The 21,265-nt window shown below is 45.7% G+C and overlaps 1 protein-coding gene and 1 pseudogene across 1 annotated transcript; one reads left to right on the top strand and one right to left on the bottom strand.

Annotated features, from left to right (window-relative positions):
* Nucleotides 1-657: 657 nt before the first annotated feature.
* On the bottom strand, nucleotides 658-1,424 carry LOC147086487 (leucine-rich repeat flightless-interacting protein 2 pseudogene; annotated as a pseudogene).
* Nucleotides 1,425-14,038: 12,614 nt separating this feature from the next.
* LOC147086486 (immunoglobulin lambda-1 light chain-like) lies at nucleotides 14,039-18,472 on the top strand. The gene is made up of 3 exons (XM_085978356.1): nucleotides 14,039-14,187; nucleotides 14,340-14,693; nucleotides 17,813-18,472. The coding sequence occupies exons 1-3, from the start codon at nucleotides 14,139-14,141 to the stop codon at nucleotides 18,139-18,141; spliced, it is 732 nt and encodes a 243-aa protein (XP_085834482.1). The 5' UTR covers nucleotides 14,039-14,138; the 3' UTR covers nucleotides 18,142-18,472.
* Nucleotides 18,473-21,265: the final 2,793 nt, after the last annotated feature.

Here is a 21,265-nt window from a genome sequence, read left to right as displayed (position 1 = left end):
GTGTATGTATGTGTTGTAATCAACCACCACCTAGACTGAAGGGTGTGTTGACGCGGGGGGTGGAGGACACAAGCACAGTCACAGGATTGGTAAATGAAAAACAGCAGTTAGCTGTGTTTTATATTTAGAAAACGGGGAGAAAAGCTTCATGTCTGGCAAAATCCAAAATACATATGACGTTCAAAAAGAAAAATGAAGAACAAAACCATCACCCGCCCCGGGGTGGTTAGGAAGGCAGTCCTTACATCAATTTCCTCCAAAAAACAATAAGCCAGAGTTACTTTACCACTGGATCTTTCTCAGCCGGTCCAGGGATCATATCAGTCTCTCAGAACTAAACAGTATTCCACCCGGGTTCAATAGTAGATCTCTGTGGCAGCTGCAAGCCGGTTTTCAACAGCAGTCTTGGCTTTGTCTTGGCTTTCTCCTCAGGTCCCTGGCCCTGTCCTGGCCCCCTCCTCAGGCACTGGCCCTGAAGGGATGCACTAGTTTGCCTTTTGAACTCCTGAGCTAATGGGTAGATTTGCCTCAGGTGTGTTGGAGGTGGGTGTGGCCTTCACCTGAATTGGAGTGAGAGGGGGGCTTTTTCGCCATCTGGTGGCCACATACCTTCCATCCACCACAAACCGCCCCCATAACTCACATATCCCCCCCCACTCAGCTCCGACCTCCGGGAAGGGGCGCAGGCAGACCAAAGGGCCTCCTCTTTTCTGCTCTTAGTTCATCCTCTATTTTTTCGGAGTTTTCTGTTGCTGTTTTATAACGAAGCACCTGTCCTTCGAGTCTGGCAACATTTTGTTCAACAGTGGCAATACCCTGTTGTGCCTTAGACAGTTTAAACTTGTACTCACTCAACTGCCTATTCGCATCTCTCTGCATTTCAAGAATCTGTAGATCTGTGCCATTTTCTAGTCGATCAGAATCCGTGAGCACATTCTCAATCTTAGAGTTCTTCTGTCGTTCCTCTTCCAACTGCAATTTCAGCTTTCTGATCTGTGCAAGTAATTCTTCCTTTTCATCGGCCAGTTTCTTTAGCCGCACATCTAGTGGTCCATCTCCTGCACCTTCAAGCACTTGAGAGGCCTCTTGAGACACAACTGTAATCGCACCAACAACTGGTTCATGGTTTACATCACCATTAGGTGTGCCTTCTGGGATTATCACCAAACCGTGTTTCTCTATAAGCTCGTCTCTTTGCCGAATACCCTCTTTTAGTTCTTCTACTTTATGTTGTGACACACTACACGTATGTTTTTGTCGTTCCAGTTCCTTAGATTTTTCCTCATTTTCTCTATATAGCTCTGCCATTTGCTCCTCCAATTCCTCAATAACATCTTTTAGTGTATCCACTTGGTAGACGAGGTTAGATTTTCCATTGTCTAGTTGTGCATTGGAGACCATAGCTTTTTTTTGTATTTCTCTTCTACTTCTGATAAGGAATCCCGCAATTCACTGAGTGAAACATCTGGGTCCAGAATGCTACTCGTATCCCCACTCCCTCATCGAGGGGAAGATCCCCCCAAGTGAGGACAGTGTCGCTGCCGACAACCCTGCAACTGCATTTCGAGAAGCAAGCCGAGAAAACGATTCAGCCTTCTCATCCAACTCTTTCTGCTGCAAACGGGCCTCCATCGCTCCACCAACGGGTTTTCAGCAATGTGTGCTTTGTCCTGCCAGCCACCAGAGGGCTAAAGCCAGCATTCTCCACCATATGTAATCAACCACCACCTAGATCGAAGTGTGTTTCGATGCGGGGGGTGGAGGACACAAGCACAATCACAAGATTGGTAAATGAAAAACAGCAGTTAGCTGTGTTTTATTTTTCGAAAACAGGGAAAAAAGGTTCATGTCTGGCAAAATCCAAAAAACATATGACGTTCAAAAAGAAAAATGAAGAACAAAACCATCACCTGCCCCCGGGGTGGTTAGGAAGGCAGTCCTTGCATCAATTTCCTGCAAAAAAAGATAAGCCAGAGTTACTTTACCACTGGATCTTTCTCAGCCAGTCCAGGGATCATATCAGGCTCTCAGAACTAAACAGTATTCCACCCGGGTTCAATAGTAGACCTCTCTGTGGCAGCTACAAGCCGGTTTTCAACAGCAGTCTTGGCTTTGTCTTGGCTTTCTCCTCAGGTCCCTGGCCCTGTCCTGGCCCTCTCCTCAGGCACTGGCCCCGAAGGGATGCACGAGTTTGCCTTTTGAACTCCTGAGCTAATGGGTAGATTTGCCTCAGGTGTGTTGGAGGTGGGTGTGGCCTTCACCTGAATTGGAGTGAGAAGGGGACTTTGTCTCCATCTGGTGGCCACATACCGTCCATCCACCACAAACCGCCCCCATAGCTCACAGTGTGTCTGCAAGTGTGTGTCTGTAAGTGTGTGTCTGTATGTATGTGTGTGTCTGTACGTTTGTGTCTGCTATAACGAGACGCTGTTGCTATCTGTCTACGCCACTAAGCAGCGAGCTTGGCCCACCGAACTGGCAAACAGCTTTTTCATTGATGTCCCAGGCACACGCAGACTCTTTGCTTGCCGGTAGGGGCGCCATAGCAGCGGTTTCCATTCTATTAAACCACTTTTACTTTTTGTCTTGACTGGTGGCACTGCAGCACCAGTTAGTGACCGGATTGTTGGAAATTTGCCACAAGCAAATTAAAAAAGTTTCCCTGAAACAGAACAACGCAATAGAAGTTTGTATTGGTCAATTGTTATTTTGTAATTAGATTCCATCATGATTTTTTGATGAGGAAGAGGATTTACCCCAGCGAGATGCTGGATATTGTAAAGATGTGTCCAAACATCCTACCTCATAATTGGCCCGAAGGTCCCTCAAAGAAGTTCTTTATTTTAGTAGATATTTATGTTGGCCACTAGGGGCGCTGTGTCGCGAGTTTCCATTCAGTGTATATTAAAACCAGGGCCCACCATTCGGAGTACTGTGCATTCTGACCAATTTAACTTCGGCTAATTAAGTAAACGGGACTATTTGATTAACGGTATATTAATTTTGCTTATTTCTTGAGAGGTTTTATTCACTCCCATTACATTTCTGAAATAAAAGGTTGGGAAACCGTGTTCTTCCCCAGAGTACAGTAGTGATTCACACTGACCTAGGATAAGTAAACCACAGCGTGTTCAGGTGTTAGTGGTGCAGTTGGTAGCACTCTCGCCTCTTGACTCGGAAGTTTGTAGGCCCAACTCCCAGTCCAGATTTCAGGATGTCCCAAAACGCTTAGAGACAAGGCTGTACTTTTAAAGTGTAGTCACTGTTGTAATATAGGAAAGGCTGCAGCCATATTGCGCACAGCAAGCTCCCACAACCAGCAACAGTTATAGTTTCCAGATAATCTGTTTTAGTGATGTTGGTTGAGGGGTAAATTTTAACCAGGTTAACCCCAGCTCTTCTTCCAAATAGTGGCCGTGGGATCTTTTACGTCCACCTGAGAGGGCAGATGTGGACTCGATTTAACGTCTCATCTGAAAGGCGGCAAAACCGACAGTGCAGAACTCCCTCATTACTGCCCCTCCAACAGTGCAGAGCTCCCTCAGTACTGCCCTTCCGACAGTGCAGCGCTCCCTCAGTGCTGGCACTGGGTTATGAGCCTGGATTATGTGCTCAAGCCTCTGCAATGGGACTTGAACCCACAACCTTCTGACTCAGAGGTGAACAGGAGAGGTAGCTATATTCTGTAACTGCTGAATTGAACACTCTCCGAACAGAGATATCAACCACAAGTCCACTTGAAGGCAGAAACGTCGTACTTAACCGACCAACACCTGGCCATACTTGAGTAGGCCTGAACCCCTCCGATGATTCCTGGGAGAAGTTTACTAAAAATTGTTCTTGTGAATAAAATGCAATCCACAATAAATGAATGCCTATCAGTATCTGTACGTGTGTATTAAAAGACAACATACACCTTCTGCAATAGAAAGTGTTGCAGAAACCTATTGTATTCCACAATTTAAGAAATATCCAGTAATGACACATTGCAGTAAGTCGAAAGTATTTTAAGTATGACTGGAATTGTTGGTAACCATGTTCTGCTGGAGCTTGCTTGATGCTGTAAGGGAGTTGAGGAGACATTTCCAGAGATCTTTTCTTCTGAAATTTGCTCGTTAGCATCACTGGCGGTTGTAAAGGGAGGTTTACATCCAATGGAGCTGGTTTGCATTCATTACCTGATGGTCGGAACACACCTTTCTATTAATTCATGATGGTTCTGTTTGTAACCGTTGCTTGCATTTATTTGAAAAATGTGTTCTCGCGAACATTCTTGACTGAATGATGCTTATTCCCCAATTTTTGTTTCTAGAATTATGATTAAGTTTTTAGATATGTGCGAATCACAATATCAAAGCAAAATTGTTAACTATGTCTCATTGTACTTCCTGCACATGTTCACTGAGATATCAGAGAGAAAAAGAGAGAGAGAGACAGAGAGAGAGAGAGATAGAGAGTGAGAGAGAGAGACCGAGAGAGACAGAGAGAGTTGCTGTAGTTTGGGCCATGAGTTCTGTTTGCTGGAGACTCTTTTTAAATAGATTCTGTAGACTGATTGCTGCACTGTGCTGTTTAAGTAGAGTCTGTTTGCTGAGCAAATAGAGTTTGTTTGCTGTAAAGTAGACTGCTTACTGTGAGTCCTACCTTAAGTCCCGACCAACTCCAACAACAACAACAACAACTGTTATTAAAGTAGTTCTCTTAAAGTAGTAAATGTCGCAAGTTGCTTCGCAAGAGTATTTTCACAAAAACAATTGACTCCAACCCACATAAGAACTAACGATATATTGGGGCAGATAACCAAAATCATTGTCAAAGATGTAGGTTTTAAGGAGCGTGTTAGAGGAGGAGAGATAGATAAGGAGGTGGAGAGGTTTAGGGAGGGAATTCCAGAGCTTAGGGCACAGGCAGCTGAAAGCACAGCCGCAAATGGTTGAGAGATTATAATTGGGGATGTTCAATAGGCCAGGATTAGAGGAGCACAGATATCACGGAGGGTTGTGGGGCTGGACGACATTACAGAGATAGGGATAGTGAGGCCATGGAGGAATTTAAAAACAGGGATGAGAAATTTAAAATCGAGGTGTTGCCTAACCGGGAGCCAATATAGGTCAGCGAGCAGAGGTGTTAACATTGAACAAGTCTTGGTACGAGTTAGGACACGGGAGCCGAGTTTTGGATGACCACAAGTTTACGGAGTGTAGAAAGTGGTAGGCTGTCCAGGAGTGCGTTGGAATTGTCAAGTCTAGAGGTAACAAAGGCATGGATGAGGTTTTCAGCAGCAGATGAGCTGAGGCAAGGACAGAGATGGGCGATGTTACGGAGGTGGAAATAGGCAGTCTAAGTTATGGTGCAGCTATGTGGATGGAGCATCATCTCAGGGTGCGATATGACAACAAGATTTGTAACAGTCTGGTTCTGTCAGGGAGAGGGATGGAGTCTGTGTCGAGGGAGCGGAATTTGTGGCGGGGACCAAAAGCGTGGCTTTGGTCTTCCCAATATTTAGTTCGTGTAAATTTCTGCTCATCCAGTGCTGGATGTTGGACAAGTAGTGTGACAACTTAGAGACAGTGGATGGGTCGAGAGAGGTGGTGGTGAGCTAACTCTGATTCAGTGGTGTCAATAGACGTGCTGACTTGACTATTGGCCATAGAAATGGGAAATATAGAAAAATAGGAGCAGGAGTCGGCCATTCGGCCCTTCAAGCCTGTGCCGCCTTTCAATATGATCATGGTTGATCCTCTATCTCAATACCATATTCCCGCTCTCTCCCCATACCCCTTAATGCCATTTGTGTCTAGCAATCTATCTATCCCTTTCTTAAGTATATTCAGTGACTTGGCCTCCACAGCTGTCTGTGGTAGAGAAATCCACAGGTTCACCACCCTCTGAGTGAAGAAATTTCTCCTTATCTCATTCCTAAATGTCCTACCCCGTATCCTGAGACTGTGACCCCTCATTCTAGATCCCCCAGCCAAGGGAAACATCCTCCCTGCATCCAGTCTGTCTAGCCCTGTCAGACTTTTATACGTTTCAATGAGATCCCCCTCTCATTCTTCTATACTCTAGTGAATACAGGCCTATTCGACCCAATCTCTCCTTATACGATAGACCTACCATCCCAGGAATCAGTCTGGTGAACTTTTGCTGCACTCCCTCTATGGCAAGTATATACTTCCTTAGGCAAGGAGACCAAAACTGCACACAGTACTCCATGTATAACAGTAGTAAGACATCCTTGCCGCTGTGGTGTATGTACCTTTAAGACGAACTATGTTTTTTTGAAGCCCCTGTGCACTGTAGTACCGGTAGTAACCACTCGGGTATATAAGCCTGTATAGCGTCTTGTATAGTTTAGTTCACCTCCAGACTTTGTTCAGTAAACACTTGTTAAATCAACTCCTGCTCTCCGGGTCTTCATTACCACACGGATACAAGAGTGGCGACGAGTTAGAAACGAACTTACCTGCAATTCGTCAGCACCTCAAGGAGATCGATTCCTCAGGCGAAGGTCGAAGAAAAAAAAAGAAAAAAAAAACAAAATTGTGGTTTCACCAGCTAAACGGGCTGGTGGCAGGTACTTCACTAATCCTTCCTGGGCGGCGGGCTGCGGCTCGATCGGGTAGCTCTGCAGCGGGGCCGGTAACTGAGTCGTAAGGCAGAAGCAAACAGAGACAGAGGGTGGAGCACTCAGGACACGGCCGGCGCTGCAAAGCAGGTCGGCGTTCGGACCAAGCAACGGGAGGGGAAAGTCCCAGAGAGTCCGACGGAGTGACGGAGAAACTGTTTAAAAACATATATATAATTAAAAACCACGGAGAACAGCGTTGGCAGCAGCGGCAGCAGTGGGAAAGCGTGGGAGGTGCCATCTTGACTCGACAGGGAAGAAGAGAAAGCGCGGGAGGCGCCATTTTTGATTTTCAGGATGCCTAAGTCTGGCAATATTACTGCTTTCAATAGTGATATAGAGGATTGGACCACATATGTGGAAAGAGTGGAGGTATATTGCAAGGCGAATGAAGTAGCGGATGATAAAAAGGCATCGGTACTTCTAAATCTGATGGGCGCAAGGACATACGGGCTGTTATGAAACTTGATCACACCAGCCAAACCGATGGACAAGAATTTTAAGGAGATTGTTGATACCCTACAGGGGCACTTAAACCCAACACTGCTGCTGATAGTGGAACAATTCAAATTCTTCAGGAGGCATCAGCACAAGAATGAAAGTAACGCTGATTACCTCACCGAATTACGAAAGCTGTCTAAGCACTGCCAATTCGGGGCAGGACTGGCAGATTCTCTACGAGACAAATTCGTCTGTGGTCCCCTAAGCGAAGGAACACAGAAAAGACTACTTTCTGAGAAAGATTTGACACTGGACAAGGCTTTCAGTGTGGCTGTATCATACAAAGCAGCAGCAAGAGGAGCTGAAGAGATACAGCAAAAGCCACAGGACTTCGGCACCCATGAAATGACACGGGGTTTCGAGAGATGTTATTGCTGCGGCAGATCCACCCATGACCAGAGGGACTGCTGGTTCAAGGACAAAGCATGCCGGCAATGCGGAAAGATTGGACACATTGCACGCATATGCCGGTCTGGCAAAAAATCCGCTGACAGTAAAAAGTTCAATAAGGAACAGTACAGGAAGGTACAAATGATGACGGACAGTAGCTCCAAAGACCAGAAGAGCGATAGTGACTCCGGAAACAAGAGACTAAGCTGTCTCAAATTACATAATGTAATTGCCAAAGAAGATTACCAGACCATTTGGGTTACCCTCACAATAGCGGGGTCCCCAGTTAAAATGGAGCTAGATACAGGATCAGCTCTGACCGTCATAAGTCGACGGGATTACGAGCGGCTATTTCCGCATATACCTTTGAAAGACACATCCATTATCTTGAAAACATATACGGGGCAGAAAGTATACCCCAGAGGGAAAATAAGGGTGCCTGTTGTATACAACGACAAGGAAATACAGAAGTTGTATTTATACGTTCTGCAAGATGGTGGTCCACCATTGTTGGGACGGGAATGGATCAGAAAGATACGTTTGGACTGGCACTCCATTCAGGCAATGACGGTGACCAGTAACAAAAAAAATGATGATGACATCATCCCTGGACGATTAAAATAAATCTTGGCTAACGCCAAAGAAGTGTTTCAACAGGAACTAGGAACCTTGAAAGGAGCCACCGCCTCAATAAAAGTAGAAGATGCGGCAATTCTCAAGTTTTTTAAGGCAAGGCTGGTGCCATATGCAATTCGTCCAGCAGTCGAGGCAGAACTGGAGAATTTGGAAAAAGCAAGCGTGTTATCCAAGGTAGATTGGAGCGAGTGGGCAACACCTATCGTCCCGGTCATGAAGAAAACGTTGAATAATGATAAATCTGAAGAACAGAGAAAAATTCGCATCTGTGGGGACTTCAAGGTGACTATAAACCCGGTTCTTCATATGGTACAGTATCCTCTTCCGAGGATAGAAGATATTTTCGCCTCACTATCCGGAGGGAAATCATTTCACCAAAATTGACTTAGCACAGGCATATCTACAGATGGAAGTTGAGGAGACCTCTAAAAAGTATCTCACGATAAACACACACAAAGGCCTGTACCAGTACAATCGGCTAGTTTTCGGAGTATCATCAGCTCCAGCTATCTGGCAAAGAGCTATGGAGCAAGTACTGCAAGGGATTCCAGGGACTCAATGCTGCCTAGACGACATCCTTGTAACAGGAGAAAATGACAACGAGCACATGCCAATTTGGAGCAGGTGCTCACGAGGCTGAGAGAACGGGGCCTACGAGCAAATCGCCCCAAGTGCGAATTTTTCCAGAAACAAATATCATATTGTGGCCATGTCATTAACGAAGAAGGGTTGCATAAATCACCTGAAAAAATTGAAGCGGTCGTAAAAGCCCCAGCGCCTGAAAATGTCTCACAATTAAGGTCGTTCCTGGGATTAATAAATTACTATCATAAATTTTTACCGAACTTGTCAACGGTTCTGCACCCTCTTAACGCACTGCTACAAACGGGAGTAATTTGGAAATGGCGCGAAGACTGTAAACGTGCCTTCCATAAATGCAAAGGCTTGATCACGTCCAAGGAAGTGTTGGCTCATTTTAACCCATCACTGCCAATCAGACTGGCGTGCGATGCATCCCCTTACGGCGTGGGAGCGGTATTATCGCATAAGTTCCCTGATGGCTCGGAGCGGCCGATAGCTTTTGCGTCACGCTCATTGAACTCAGCTGAGCGTAACTATGCCCAGATCGACAGGGAGGCACTCAGCCTGGTGTGGGGGGGGGGGGGGGTGAAGCAATTCAACCATTACCTACACGGACAAAAATTTACCTTGTTGACTGACCATCAACCCCTCGTCTCCATATTCAACCCTAAAAAGGGCGTTCCCATTATGACAGCGCAAAGGCTACAGAGGTGGTCCCTTTTTCTAGGGGCACACCAATATGACATAGAATACAAAGGAACAAAACAGCATGGGAATGCTGACGGTTTATCGTGCCTACCATTGCCAACGGTAGAAGAGGCACCGACAGTGGACCCAGTGGAGATGTTCCACTCGACCATAGTTGAATGTCTACCAGTGACAAATTCTACCATTGAAAAGTAAACGAGAAATGACCCAACTCTCTCACGAGTCTACGATTTAACGGTGAAGGGATGGCCAGCACATGGCGAACCACTGTTACCAGCATTCTCACAAAGAAGAGAACAGCTGTCAGTGTGCCAAGGAACCTTGATGTGTGGATCCAGAGTGGTGATTCCACCCACACTCCAGGAAAAAATGCTAAAGGAGCTTCACGAGGGGCATCTGGGTGGAGTGAAAATGAAGAACTTAGCCAGAGCATTTGTGTGGTGGCCAGGTATCGATGGAGACATCGAAGAAATGACCAAGAGCTGTCTAGGATGCCAGAAGTTCCAAAACGCCCCACCACAAGCCCCTCTACATCCATGGGAATGGCCCTCATCTCCCTGGCAAAGGGTACATATCGACTTTGCTGGTCCATTTATGCACTCAATGTTCTTAATCGCGGTTGATTCACACTCCAAGTGGCCGGAGGTAATAAAGATGCCCTCCACCACCACGGAAAAAAAGTCACAGCACTCAGGACCATATTCACCAGGAATGGGCTGCCTGAACAGATCTGTTCTGATAATGGACCGCAATTTGTATCCGAAGAATTCAGGAAGTTCTTAAAAAACAATGGGGTTAAGCACTACACGTCCGCCCCATACCATCCCACCACCAATGGATTAGCTGAAACGTTTGTCCAGACCTTCAAGAAGGCCATAAAGGCCATGGGTAATGAAGACATAAATCTACAACATAAGGTAGATAACTTCTTGTTTGCGTACAGGAATGCAACAGATGTGGTTACAAACCAAACCCCCGCCATGATGTTTTTCAATAGAAGACTAAGATGCCGGCTGGATTTGGTCAAGCCAAACATCAGAAGGGACGTAGAGAACTGGCAATTTCAAGGCATGAATGAAAGGCCAACTAGAACCTTCCAGATAGGTCAACAAGTTTTGGCCCGGGACTACCGTACCGAAAAATGGCAGCCTGGAACAATTTGCACACGACTAGGACCACTGATGTATACCATGGACATTGGAGAAAGCATAATAAGGCACCATGCTGACCAGATCATAGAGTCATCCGAAAAGTGACAACCTACACCACAACTCTATACGCCTACTGATGAAGCAGAGATACCCATAGTCTCTACCTCCGATCCGGTGATACTGGAACCAGATGAACCCGACACTGGCATTCAAGCCGAATTGACCTTGCCGAAAGAACCTATTACACCACCGAAACCTACTACACCACCGAGGCGTTATCCGGACCGAGTCAGGAAGCCTCCAGAGAGACTGAATTTGTAATTGATTAACCCAGCAAATGTGTAGATTATTGTTCTTGTAAAAATGTTAATTAATGATTACTTAAAATATTATGTACTATTTATCTAAAAGGGGAGGAATTGTAGTGTATGTACCTTTAAGAGGAACTATGTTTTTTTGAAGCGCCTGTGCACTGTAGTACCAGTAGTAACCACTCGGGTATATAAGCCTGTATAGCGTCTTGTTTAGTTTAGTTCACCTCCAGACTTTGTTCAGTAAAAACTTGTTAAATCAACTCCTGCTCTCTGGGTCTTCATTACCACACGGATACAACAGCCGCTTTTCTGAAATCCTCTTGCAATGAAGGCCAAAATACCATTTGCCTTCCTAAATGCTTGCTGCAGCTGCATGTTTGCTTTCAGTGACTGGTGTACAAGGACACTCAGATCCCTCTGTACATCAACATTTCCCAATCTATCACCCTTTCAATAATACCCACTTTCTGTTTTCCTGCCGAAGTGGATAACTTCACATTTAACCACGTTATACTGCACCTGCCATGTATTTGCCCACTCACTCAACTTATCTAAATCGCCTTGAACCCTCTTTTCATCCTTGTCACAACTCACAATCCCACCTAGTTTTGTGTCATCAGCAAACTTGGAAATATTACATTTGGTTCCCTCATCCAAATCATTGATGCATATTGTGAATAGCTGGGGCCCAAGCACTGATCCCCGCAGTACCCCACTAGTCACTGTCTGCCACCCTGAAAAAGGGCCATTTATTCCTACTCTCTGTTTCCTATCTGTTAACCAATTTTCAATCCATGCCAATATATCTCCCCCAATCCCATGTACTTTAACTTTGCACACTAACCTCTTATGTGGGACTTTATCAAAGGCCTTCTGCAAATCCAAAGACACCACATCCACTGGTTCTTCCTTATCTACTCTACCAGTTACACCTTCAAAAATCTCCTGTAGTTTTGTCAAGCACGATTTCCCTTTCATAAATCCATGTTGATTTGTCTAATCCCGTTGATATTTTCTAAGTGTCCTGTTATCACATCCTTTATAATAGACTGTTGCATTTTTCCTACTACTGATGTTAGGCTAATCGGTCTGTAGTTCCCTGCTTTCTCTCTCCCTTCTTTCTTAAATAGTGGGGTTACATTTGCCACCCTCCAATTTGCAGGAACCGTTCGATAATCTATAGCATTTTGGAAGAGGACAACCAATGCATCTACTATTCCCATGGGAACCTCCTTTAATATTCTGGGATGCAGATTATCAGGCCCTGGGGATTTATCGGTTTTCAGTCCCATTAATGTCTCCAGCACTAGTTTTGTATTAATACTAATTTCCATTAATTCCTCCTTCTCACAAGACCCTTGGTTCCCTAGCATTTCTGGAAAGTTATTTGTGTCCTCTTCCGTGAAGACAGATCGAACGTATTTGTTTAATTGCTCCACCATTTCCTTGTTCCCCATTATAAATTCCCCGTTTCTGATGGTAAGGGACCTATATCTGTCTTCACTAATCTTTTTCCTTTTCACAAATTTGTCGTAGCTTTTACAGTCCGCTTTTATGTTCCCTGAAAGTTTTCTCTCATACTCTATTTTTCCACACTTAATCAATCTCTTAGTGCTTTTTTGCTGAATTCTAAACTGCTTGCTAATTTTTCTGGCAACTTTATATGACTCCTCTTTGGATCTAATACTATCCTTAATTTAATTTCTTAGCCATGGTTGGGCCACTTTTCCTTTTGTGTTTTTGCGCCAGAAAGGAAAGTATAACTGTTGCATTCTATGTGGAACTACAGTTCCCAAGGTGCAGTGTGCGGTGTGCCCGGTGCTGCGCTGTGATTGGTTCTCCAGTCAGCCGTGTCGGTGTCAGCAGTGACAAAGCTCTTGGTCCCTGTGCAAGGTTGAGAGAGCAGCTCCAGTCATAGCACCAAAGCCCCTTTAATAATTCTAACAGACCAGAGGAATCAGAGATCAGTTGAAGCTCAGAAACAGAACCAAGCACCTGGACTTCACCGAAAAGCCCCTTGTCCAGGTGAGAACCAATCCCTGCCCGAATTCAGTGCCGGCTGCTCCAGCGGGCGAGAATCCCTCCGGCCGCTCTGTGTGATTTTCTAAGGAACAGGGGAATACCTAACTTCACAGTTACACAGTCAGATATTTATTAAAGAAAACATATTTTCCTTTGATCTATCATCTCAAGACAACCCATTTATGGACAATTTGATACATTTTTCTTTCGCCCTCAAGTAACTGACACCAACCAGTTTCAATCTGCCTTTTAAAAACATGAACCCAGACGCAGTGTGGGGAGTTAGGGATTGACTCCAAACAGGGGAAGTGTTCAACATCACAGAAGCCCAGAAACAACTGACCCCGCCGCTTAATAATTCAACTGGAGCAGGGTTTAAACGGGAGCTGTGCGCATTGATCGGACCGGCAGCAAATTAAAGGCAAGGTGTCATTTTATTAATATTGTGCCGAGTTTTATTTGTCCTTCTGAGTTTTAAAGGGGGTGACTCAGACTATAATAGAACAACTTCTCTTTAATCCGGGGCAGGGTGTAAAATGCCGCTTTCTTCCCCTTTTTCTCACTCATCTAATTCGCTCTTTACTCCGCCTCAGGAATATTCTCATCAGAAATGTATTTACAGACTGAAGCCCAAATCATATTTGTCAATTGAAACACAATTTTAAAGGGCTTGACGAATCCAGGGTTGTCTTGCTGCTGATTTAGAGAAAGGGACGTCGGTCTATTATGAAATATGTATTTTAGCGGGAAAGTTTACTTTAAAATCTGATGCAGTATATCAGAGAGTAACAGCACGTTATCAGAGCGATTCCGGCCGAAGTGCATCAGCTGGTCCGTATCTCTACAATCCGCCCCTCATTTTTCTGGGGTAGAACACAGACTAAATATTCATTAAACGCAAAATCTTCGAAATCTTGGAAGATTCCCTTAACAGAATCTCCAATAGGAGTTTAAACATTTGTAAATTAAAGGTTTAAGATTGTAATAATTTAGTCTGGCACAAATAGATTTAAATAAAAATTCCGATTTAAATTCTGCCTCCTTCCTTTTCCTGGCCCCTCCCAACCATTTGCATACCGGGTAATAAATAGACCCGGAGTCTCGGGTTTGCCGACACTGTAACCGGACCGGGTCCCGGAGTTTACAGGAACAGCGCACGGTTCAGTCGGAAATTTGAGCGGCGGTGTTGGCGATTCTCCGGAGGAAATGGCTCCAGCAATGCATCTCCTGTGGGCTCTGCTGATCCATTTAACAGGTGAGAGACGGATGGTTTTAGTCACGGGTTTATCCGCAACTAAATCGGTTCAATACCGAGAATCGGGCGGTTTTCTCTCCGTGTTTATTGACGCATTAACGCCCTATTTGCTCCAAGTCTCTGAATGGGTTGATTTTTTTCTTTTATTGAAGGTGTCCTGGCGGCTCCCGTCCTCAATCAGTCCCCAATATCCGACCCTGTCTCCGCGGGTCAGACCGCCCGGTTACAGTGTGCGATGCAGAACGCGGCTGTGGGGAGCAAGTATGTGAACTGGTACCGACAGCGACCCGGGGAAGCTCCGGTGTGGGTGCTAGAACATCAACCAGATAATGATATATACCGAGGCACCGGCTTCACGGACCGATTTCAACCTACCAGAGACTCCACCAGTAACAGTTACATTCTGACCATCGGAACCCTGGTGCCCGGTGACTCCGCCGTCTATTACTGTGCTACGTGGGACTCGGGAATGATCTTCGGACCGGGGACCGTCCTGAGTATAAAGAGTAAGTGACTCTCTCATTCTATCATTCACATTGTTTCAATTATTATTAATTTACAGTCGCTTTCATTCCGGGGCGCCAGAGAAATCGCCATTCAGTGAATTTTGATGTTGGATCTATTTATACCCAAACAATGTTAAACTGGTCAGAATTGGAATTATTGAAGCGCCTCGGGGAATAATACTGCGCTGAAATGAAGTTTGACACCATTTCCTGCTCCCATTCAATAGGGGAGATGAGGAGAATTGTTCTTTTTACGCAGCGAGTTGTTGTGATCTGGAACGCGCTGCCTGAAAGGGCGGTGGAAGCAGATTCAATAGTAACTTTCAAAAGGGAATTGGAGAAATACTTGAAAAGAATAATGCAGAGCTTTGGGGAAAGAGCAGGGGAGTGGGAATAATTGGAGAGCTCTATTCAAAGAGCCGGCACAAGCACGATGGGCTGAATGTCCTCATAGGAGAACTGATTGATAAAATAGTGACAGAGGGACAAGAGGAGGCCATTCAGCCTCTCGAGCCTGTGTGAAAAAGAACTTCCCTCCTAAACGGCCCGGCTCTATTTTTAAGTTGATCTCCCCTTGTTCTTGATTCGCCGACCGGAGTAAATCGTTTCTCTGTGTTTACCTGATAGAATCCTTTTTCACATTTTAAACACCCCGGCCTCGTAAGTTAACCCTTGAAGCGCCGGTATCATTCGGGTGCTGCAAGAGACAGAGAGAGAGAGAGAGAGAGAGAAAGCTGTGAGCTACACTGTGAGGTTCTGACAGTGGACACTGAATATGTCCCTATGTTACACTGAGACTTGAACAGGAGACTATTGCAGGGCTGTGGGGAAAGAGCAGGGGAGTGGGACTGATTGGAGAGCTCTTTCAAACTGTCGGCACAGGCACGATGGGCCGAATGGCCTCCTTCTGTGCTGTGTGATTCTATGCCATGCATTTCTTATTTCTTTGTGCATGTAGAATTATATCTATTGTCCAGAGTGGGCAACGTTCGATTTTTAAAAATTGACCGGAGCCGGCGGGAGATCCCCCGGGGGAATCCCAATCCATTTACAGTAATTTGCAACTTTCAATGTTGCTGCTGGTTTTATTCCTGTGGCGTATTGTCCCCCTGACCGCAGCCGTCGGGTGTCCGGCTCTGGGCTGCGAAAGAGAGAGGACCCTCCCGAGACCCGCTGTCCCAGCACACAACATGTTGGATCGACTCCCTGTCGCCAGAAACACCGTGATTAGTCGGGATTGTATTCGTTTGACGGAACTGGTTTTATTCGGACATTCCTGCTCCGATATTTAATCTGTCTGAGCTCATTATTCGCAATTTCCCCGCTGTTTATAGAGCAAAACCGGCGCTTTACCATGCAGCGGCGCAGTGACAATTACTGACCAGCCCCGTGTGTGTGTGAGACTGGGTGATGCTTGTTGAAGGGAACTTTCTCTCCATCTCATTCTCTCGCTGCTGACCCTCTCCCCTCCCCCAGGCTGTGTCCACTGACTCTCCCTGTCCAGTGTCCCCCGGGGATAGCGCAGATTCTCCTGGGTTGATCTGTCGGGTCCGGCTACCGCCCAGTGTTGAACGGATCGCTCCGGGACCAGCAAGACTGAGCTGATCCCGAGAGAGAAATCAGTTAACCCGCGCGGGGAGGAATCCATACTTTTCTCTGTAGCGATAATCTTTTACAATCCTTGTTCCCCATTTCACCAGAAATATCGAACAATGAAAACCCTTCATCAAACCGGGGAAAGAGAAGGCTGAGGGGTGACCGAATAGAGGTCTTTAAAGTGATGAAAGGTTTTGATAGATTAGACACAGAGAGAATGTTTCCACTTGTGGGGAAGAGCAAAACTAGAGACCATCAATATAAGGTAGTCACCAAGAAAAGCAATAGGAAATTCAGGATAATATTCTTTACCCAGAGAGTGGGGAGAATGTGGAATTCGCTATCACGGGGAATGATTAAGGCGAATAGTACAGATGAATTTAAGAGGAGGCGTGTGAGGGAGAAGGGAATAGCGGGTTATGCTGATAGAGTTAGATGAGGAAGGATTGGAGGAGGCTCGAGTGGATCATAAACACCGGCATGGACTGGTTATTCCGAATGAACTGTTTCTGTGCCGTATATTCTGTGTAAAACATTTACAGTATTGTGTGTTGTATATTTTATGTAATTCTATGTAATCCATTGACAATATTGTTAGACAGAGTCACTACATTAATTCCCAGCCCGTGTACAATGTCCTCTCTTTATTCAGTGAGCTCTTCAATACCCGGCAACAGACCCGGCTCAATTATCATCGCCGCATCATTGAAAGCCGATCAGTTTCTAACACGTAATTCTAAAAAAATTGTAATTGTAAAAAAAACTTCCGGACACTTATAGAATGAGACAGCACAGAAGGAGGCCATTCGGCCCATCGTGCCTGTGGCGGCTCTTTGAAAGGGCTGCATCAGTTTGAGATATCAGAACATATGTGGACTCTCGGTGGAAAGCGGCTCACAGCTCCGTGAATTCATCTCTTTAAAGATAACACTGACCGCATTTTAAGACAATCAAACGCTTTATTATATTCAAGCAAAAAGGTGAAAAAACTGCAATTATAGGAAATTAAATAAAAACAGAAAATACTGGGAATACACGGCCGGTCGGTCAGTGTGTGTAACGGGAACAGACAGGTTAGTGCGGTTCCGGGGGTGTAACCTGCACCTGAACTGGTCAGTTACTGATCTTTCCGCATCACACATGCTGACTGACCCGGTCTGTATTTCCAGCATTTTCTATTGTTATTTTACAAGTTAGAAAGAAAGAAGGAAAAAAAGAAAGAAGGAAAGGAAGAAAGAAAGAAAGAATTTGCTTTTAAAAATCCCCTTTCACGACCTAAGGAATTCCCAAAGCGCTTTACAGCCAATTAATTATTTCTGAACCAAGTCACGGTTATACTGAAGGCAAAAGTATTGGCAGAGGAGCAGAGATCTAAGAATTTACTGGATCCCTGTATTAATCAGTAATTTATTTTAAAGTGAATTTTTTTCTGGGTGTTCTTTGGTGTCTTTGATTTCAGTTCGGAGCGTCCCACTGCTGACGGATTCCATAAACTAATGAATTTTCTCTCCCCCCACACACAGGCAGCGAGGATCGAAGCCCCTCGGTTCTTCTCCTCCCTCCCTCCTCGGAAGAAATCGGCTCGGGATCGGCCACTCTGTCCTGCCTGGTGAGTCGCTTTAAGCCGGGCTTGGTGCGGCTCCGCTGGAGCGTGGATGGCCAAGAGACAGACAGCGGGGTGACGACAGGCGCCGTGTCCCCGGACAGCGATCAATCCTACAGCCTGGGCAGTTACCTGAGAGTCCCCGCCGCCGCCTGGAACAAGGGCTCCAGCTATTCCTGCAGCGTCAGCCACGGCTCCCTGAGCTCGCCTCTTCTCAAGACCATCAGCGCCTCCTCGTGTTCCGACTGAGGCGGTGCGAGTTGGCAGTGGAGTTTGATGTTTGCTAGAGTTTTATGTAATGAAACAGATCATTCGATGTGTGCAATCCGCCTTTTTGGCAATGTAATCGCTGTAGCAATTTCAGCTTTTGGCAAAATCCGAATGTTTAATAATATCAGAAGTGACTGAAATGATTGTCCAGCTTTGTGAGATGGAACTTTCTGTACAACTGTCACCAATATCTTGTGTGTAAACTTTCGCTGTGTGTAGAATGGGGACAGATTCCCCTTTAGTCTGTGAGCACATTGTGATTGGGAACTTGTATAACACAGCTCTTAATAAACATGAAATGCTGCCACGAGCTTAAAGTGGTCCGTCTTTACTCAGCACTCAAAGGGACATTGAGTGGATTACACAGAATGTACAACACAAACAGGCCATTCAGCCCAATCAGTCGATGCCGGTGTTTATGCTCCAAACGAAGCTCTTCCCAATCTATTTCATCTCAGCCCATCAACATATCCTTCTAGTCCTTTGTCGCTCAAGTACTTATCGAGCTTCCCCTTAAATACTTTTCTGCTATTCCAGTCAACTATTGCATGTGGAAGTGAGTTCCAATTTCTCAGCACTCTCTGGGTATATAAGGTTGCTCCTGAATTCACTACTGAATTTATTAATTTTAAGGTTATGCCCCATTGTTCTGGACGTCCCCCAACAGATGAGTAATGTCTCTCCATCTGCCCTATTAATTCCTTTCAAAATCCTAAAAACCTCAATCAAATCACCGCTTAACATTCTATATTCCAAGGATTACAAGTCTGGTTTTGTAATCGCTCCTCATAATTCAACCCTTGGATCCCTGGTAACATTCTGATATATCTGCGCTGAACTCCTTCCAATATATCCTTTCTGAGATGCAGTGCCCAGAACCTGTACACAGTGCTCCAGATACTGGATTACTTAAGAAGGGTGGGAGAGATAAACCAGATAACTACCGGCCGGTCAGTTTAACGTCAGTTGTGGGGAAGTTAACCTAATCTGTCATTAAGGATAGAGGGGCTGATCACTTATGCAAATATGAACTGATCAGGTGGGGGCCAGCATGGCTTTGTTAAAGGTAAATCATGGCTGACTAATGTAGTTGCGTTTCTTCAGGAGGTCACTAATCAGATAGACAAAGAAATGTCTATGGATGTAATCTATATGGACTCCCAGAAGGCACTCAATAAGGTTCCACGTTAAAGATTATTGGCCAAGCTGAGACCGCATGGAGTTGGAGGGAGCCTTTTGATCTGGGTTGGAGTTTGGGTGGGAAGTAACAGACAGAGTGTCGGGATAATGAGTAGGTGCTCAGATTGGCGGGATGTGAAATGTGGTGTTCCCCAGGGATCTGTTCTGGGGCCTCAATCTCTCCACCGTATATATTAATGAACTGGATGAAGGAATAGATAGTTGTATATCTAAGTTTGCAGGTGGTGTTAAATTAGGAGGCACAGTAACTTGTGTAGATGGGAGCAACAGTTTGGGAGGGGATATGAACAGGCAGTGAGTGGAGTGCAATATGACAGATGTCACTCAATGTGGGGGAGTGTGAGGTAATCCGCTGTGGATCTACTCCTGTTCCTGTGCTCCTAGATCAGCCAGTGAGGATCCTGAATATGGTTAATCATGTATGTGAAATGTCCAGAGAACACTGGACGGAGAGTGTCGCCAATGAGCATGTGCAAGAGTGGTGGGGGGAGGCGGGGGTGTGAGTAGCATGCGTGAGCACCAACGAGCTTGCATAGGGGACACATATTTAAGGATTTGGGCAAGAGATTCAGGGGGGATGTGAGGATAAACGATTATATCCATGGAGTGGTGAGGACCTGAAATTCGCTGCCGACGGAAGTGGTGGAAGCGGAGCCACTCAATGTTTTCAAGGGGAGACTGGATAGGCACTTGAGGGAAATAAACCTGCAGAGCTACAGGGATAGAGCGGGGGAATGGGACTGACTGGATGGGTCCGCAGAGAGTCGGCACGGACTCAATGGGCCGAATGGCCTACTTCTTTGCGGTTATGACTCTGTGACTCTATATTAATCACACGTACTATGAACGTGCTGCCGTACAATCACCATGCTTGCCTTGCGTAATTAGATAGCTGTGCTTGTGAGTACAATTGAGGTCATTCTGATAGCACTGGTGGTGCTACGTTTCTGTAAGTGTACTGATAAATAAAGATTATTAATCTCTCTATCTCTTAAGCCTATCTGCATATATTACAGTGAAGGATAAGGATTATTCTGACACCACACATCACGTGGCTCTTTGATTTCCAAACCTTCAGCTTCTGTAGATTAGTGCTGAGACCACAAGTGTCACTTTGGCGCCCTAGCTTCAAAAGTGAAATTGATCCATTACAGGCCATTCACTAAAGAGCGCCACGCATCATTCTGGGAGTAGATTACGAAAGAGATTGTTAAAACTGAGTCTGGTTCCGTTGCTCAATCAAGTATTGAAAGGGAACATCATCCAGGTCGGAAAAGTACAGAGAATGAACGTATGGTCAGGGTCCTTGGGCTGGGCTGTGAACGAGGAACTGGAAGATAGTTTATGAACTACACGCGGGGCAGCAAAAGAGGAAAAGATGAACAATTCCCAGACAATATAGTAAGTCTGTGTCAAGGACTCCCTGTGGAGACACTTAAACCGAGATTTCCCCTAACTGGGCGGGTCCGTGGCGGGCGAGGTCGTTGGCGGGTTGCGGCCTCGCTCCTGGCTCAATCCCGCCCTCCGACATGGCTTGCCCCTGATTGGGCTTGTTAATCCCGCCCAGCGAGTTTCCCAGCCAATTGAAGGAAGCCGTTCAGATGCTGTCACTTATTGCCGCGTCATCAGCAGGTTTTCTTAAAGGGTCCATGCGCAAATTTACTTTGACATTTGTGCTGTTCGTGTTCTGCAGCATTGAAGTGCTGTAAACATTTACAAGCACTTCACAGAGGTGCACGGCTGCACCCAGGCTCTCCCAGGGCTCCCTCCAGAGCACGTAGGGAGGTTCTTTCCCCTTCCAATGAGACCTCTCCAGGAGACCAACGCAGCCTGGTTGCACATTGCACAGGGGGACACAAGCAGGGATATCGTCAAGAGGACCGGGCTACAGTGGTGCAAACCT

This window comes from Somniosus microcephalus, unplaced genomic scaffold (assembly GCF_052327205.1).
Source record: "Somniosus microcephalus isolate GS21.2 unplaced genomic scaffold, FLI_Smic_1.0 unresolved_chr7, whole genome shotgun sequence".
NCBI classification, from domain to species: Eukaryota; Metazoa; Chordata; class Chondrichthyes; order Squaliformes; family Somniosidae; genus Somniosus; species Somniosus microcephalus.
This window is presented reverse-complemented; position numbering and strand designations above follow the sequence as displayed.

Bases quoted from the DNA above. Each gene is read 5' to 3' on its own strand.
- LOC147086486 (XM_085978356.1), top strand. From the start codon at position 14,139: ATGGCTCCAGCAATGCATCTCCTGTGGGCTCTGCTGATCCATTTAACA. The intron at 14,188-14,339 runs GTGAGAGACGGA...CTTTTATTGAAG, and splicing joins TCTGCTGATCCATTTAACAG to GTGTCCTGGCGGCTCCCGTC. The intron at 14,694-17,812 runs GTAAGTGACTCT...CCCCACACACAG, and splicing joins GACCGTCCTGAGTATAAAGA to GCAGCGAGGATCGAAGCCCC.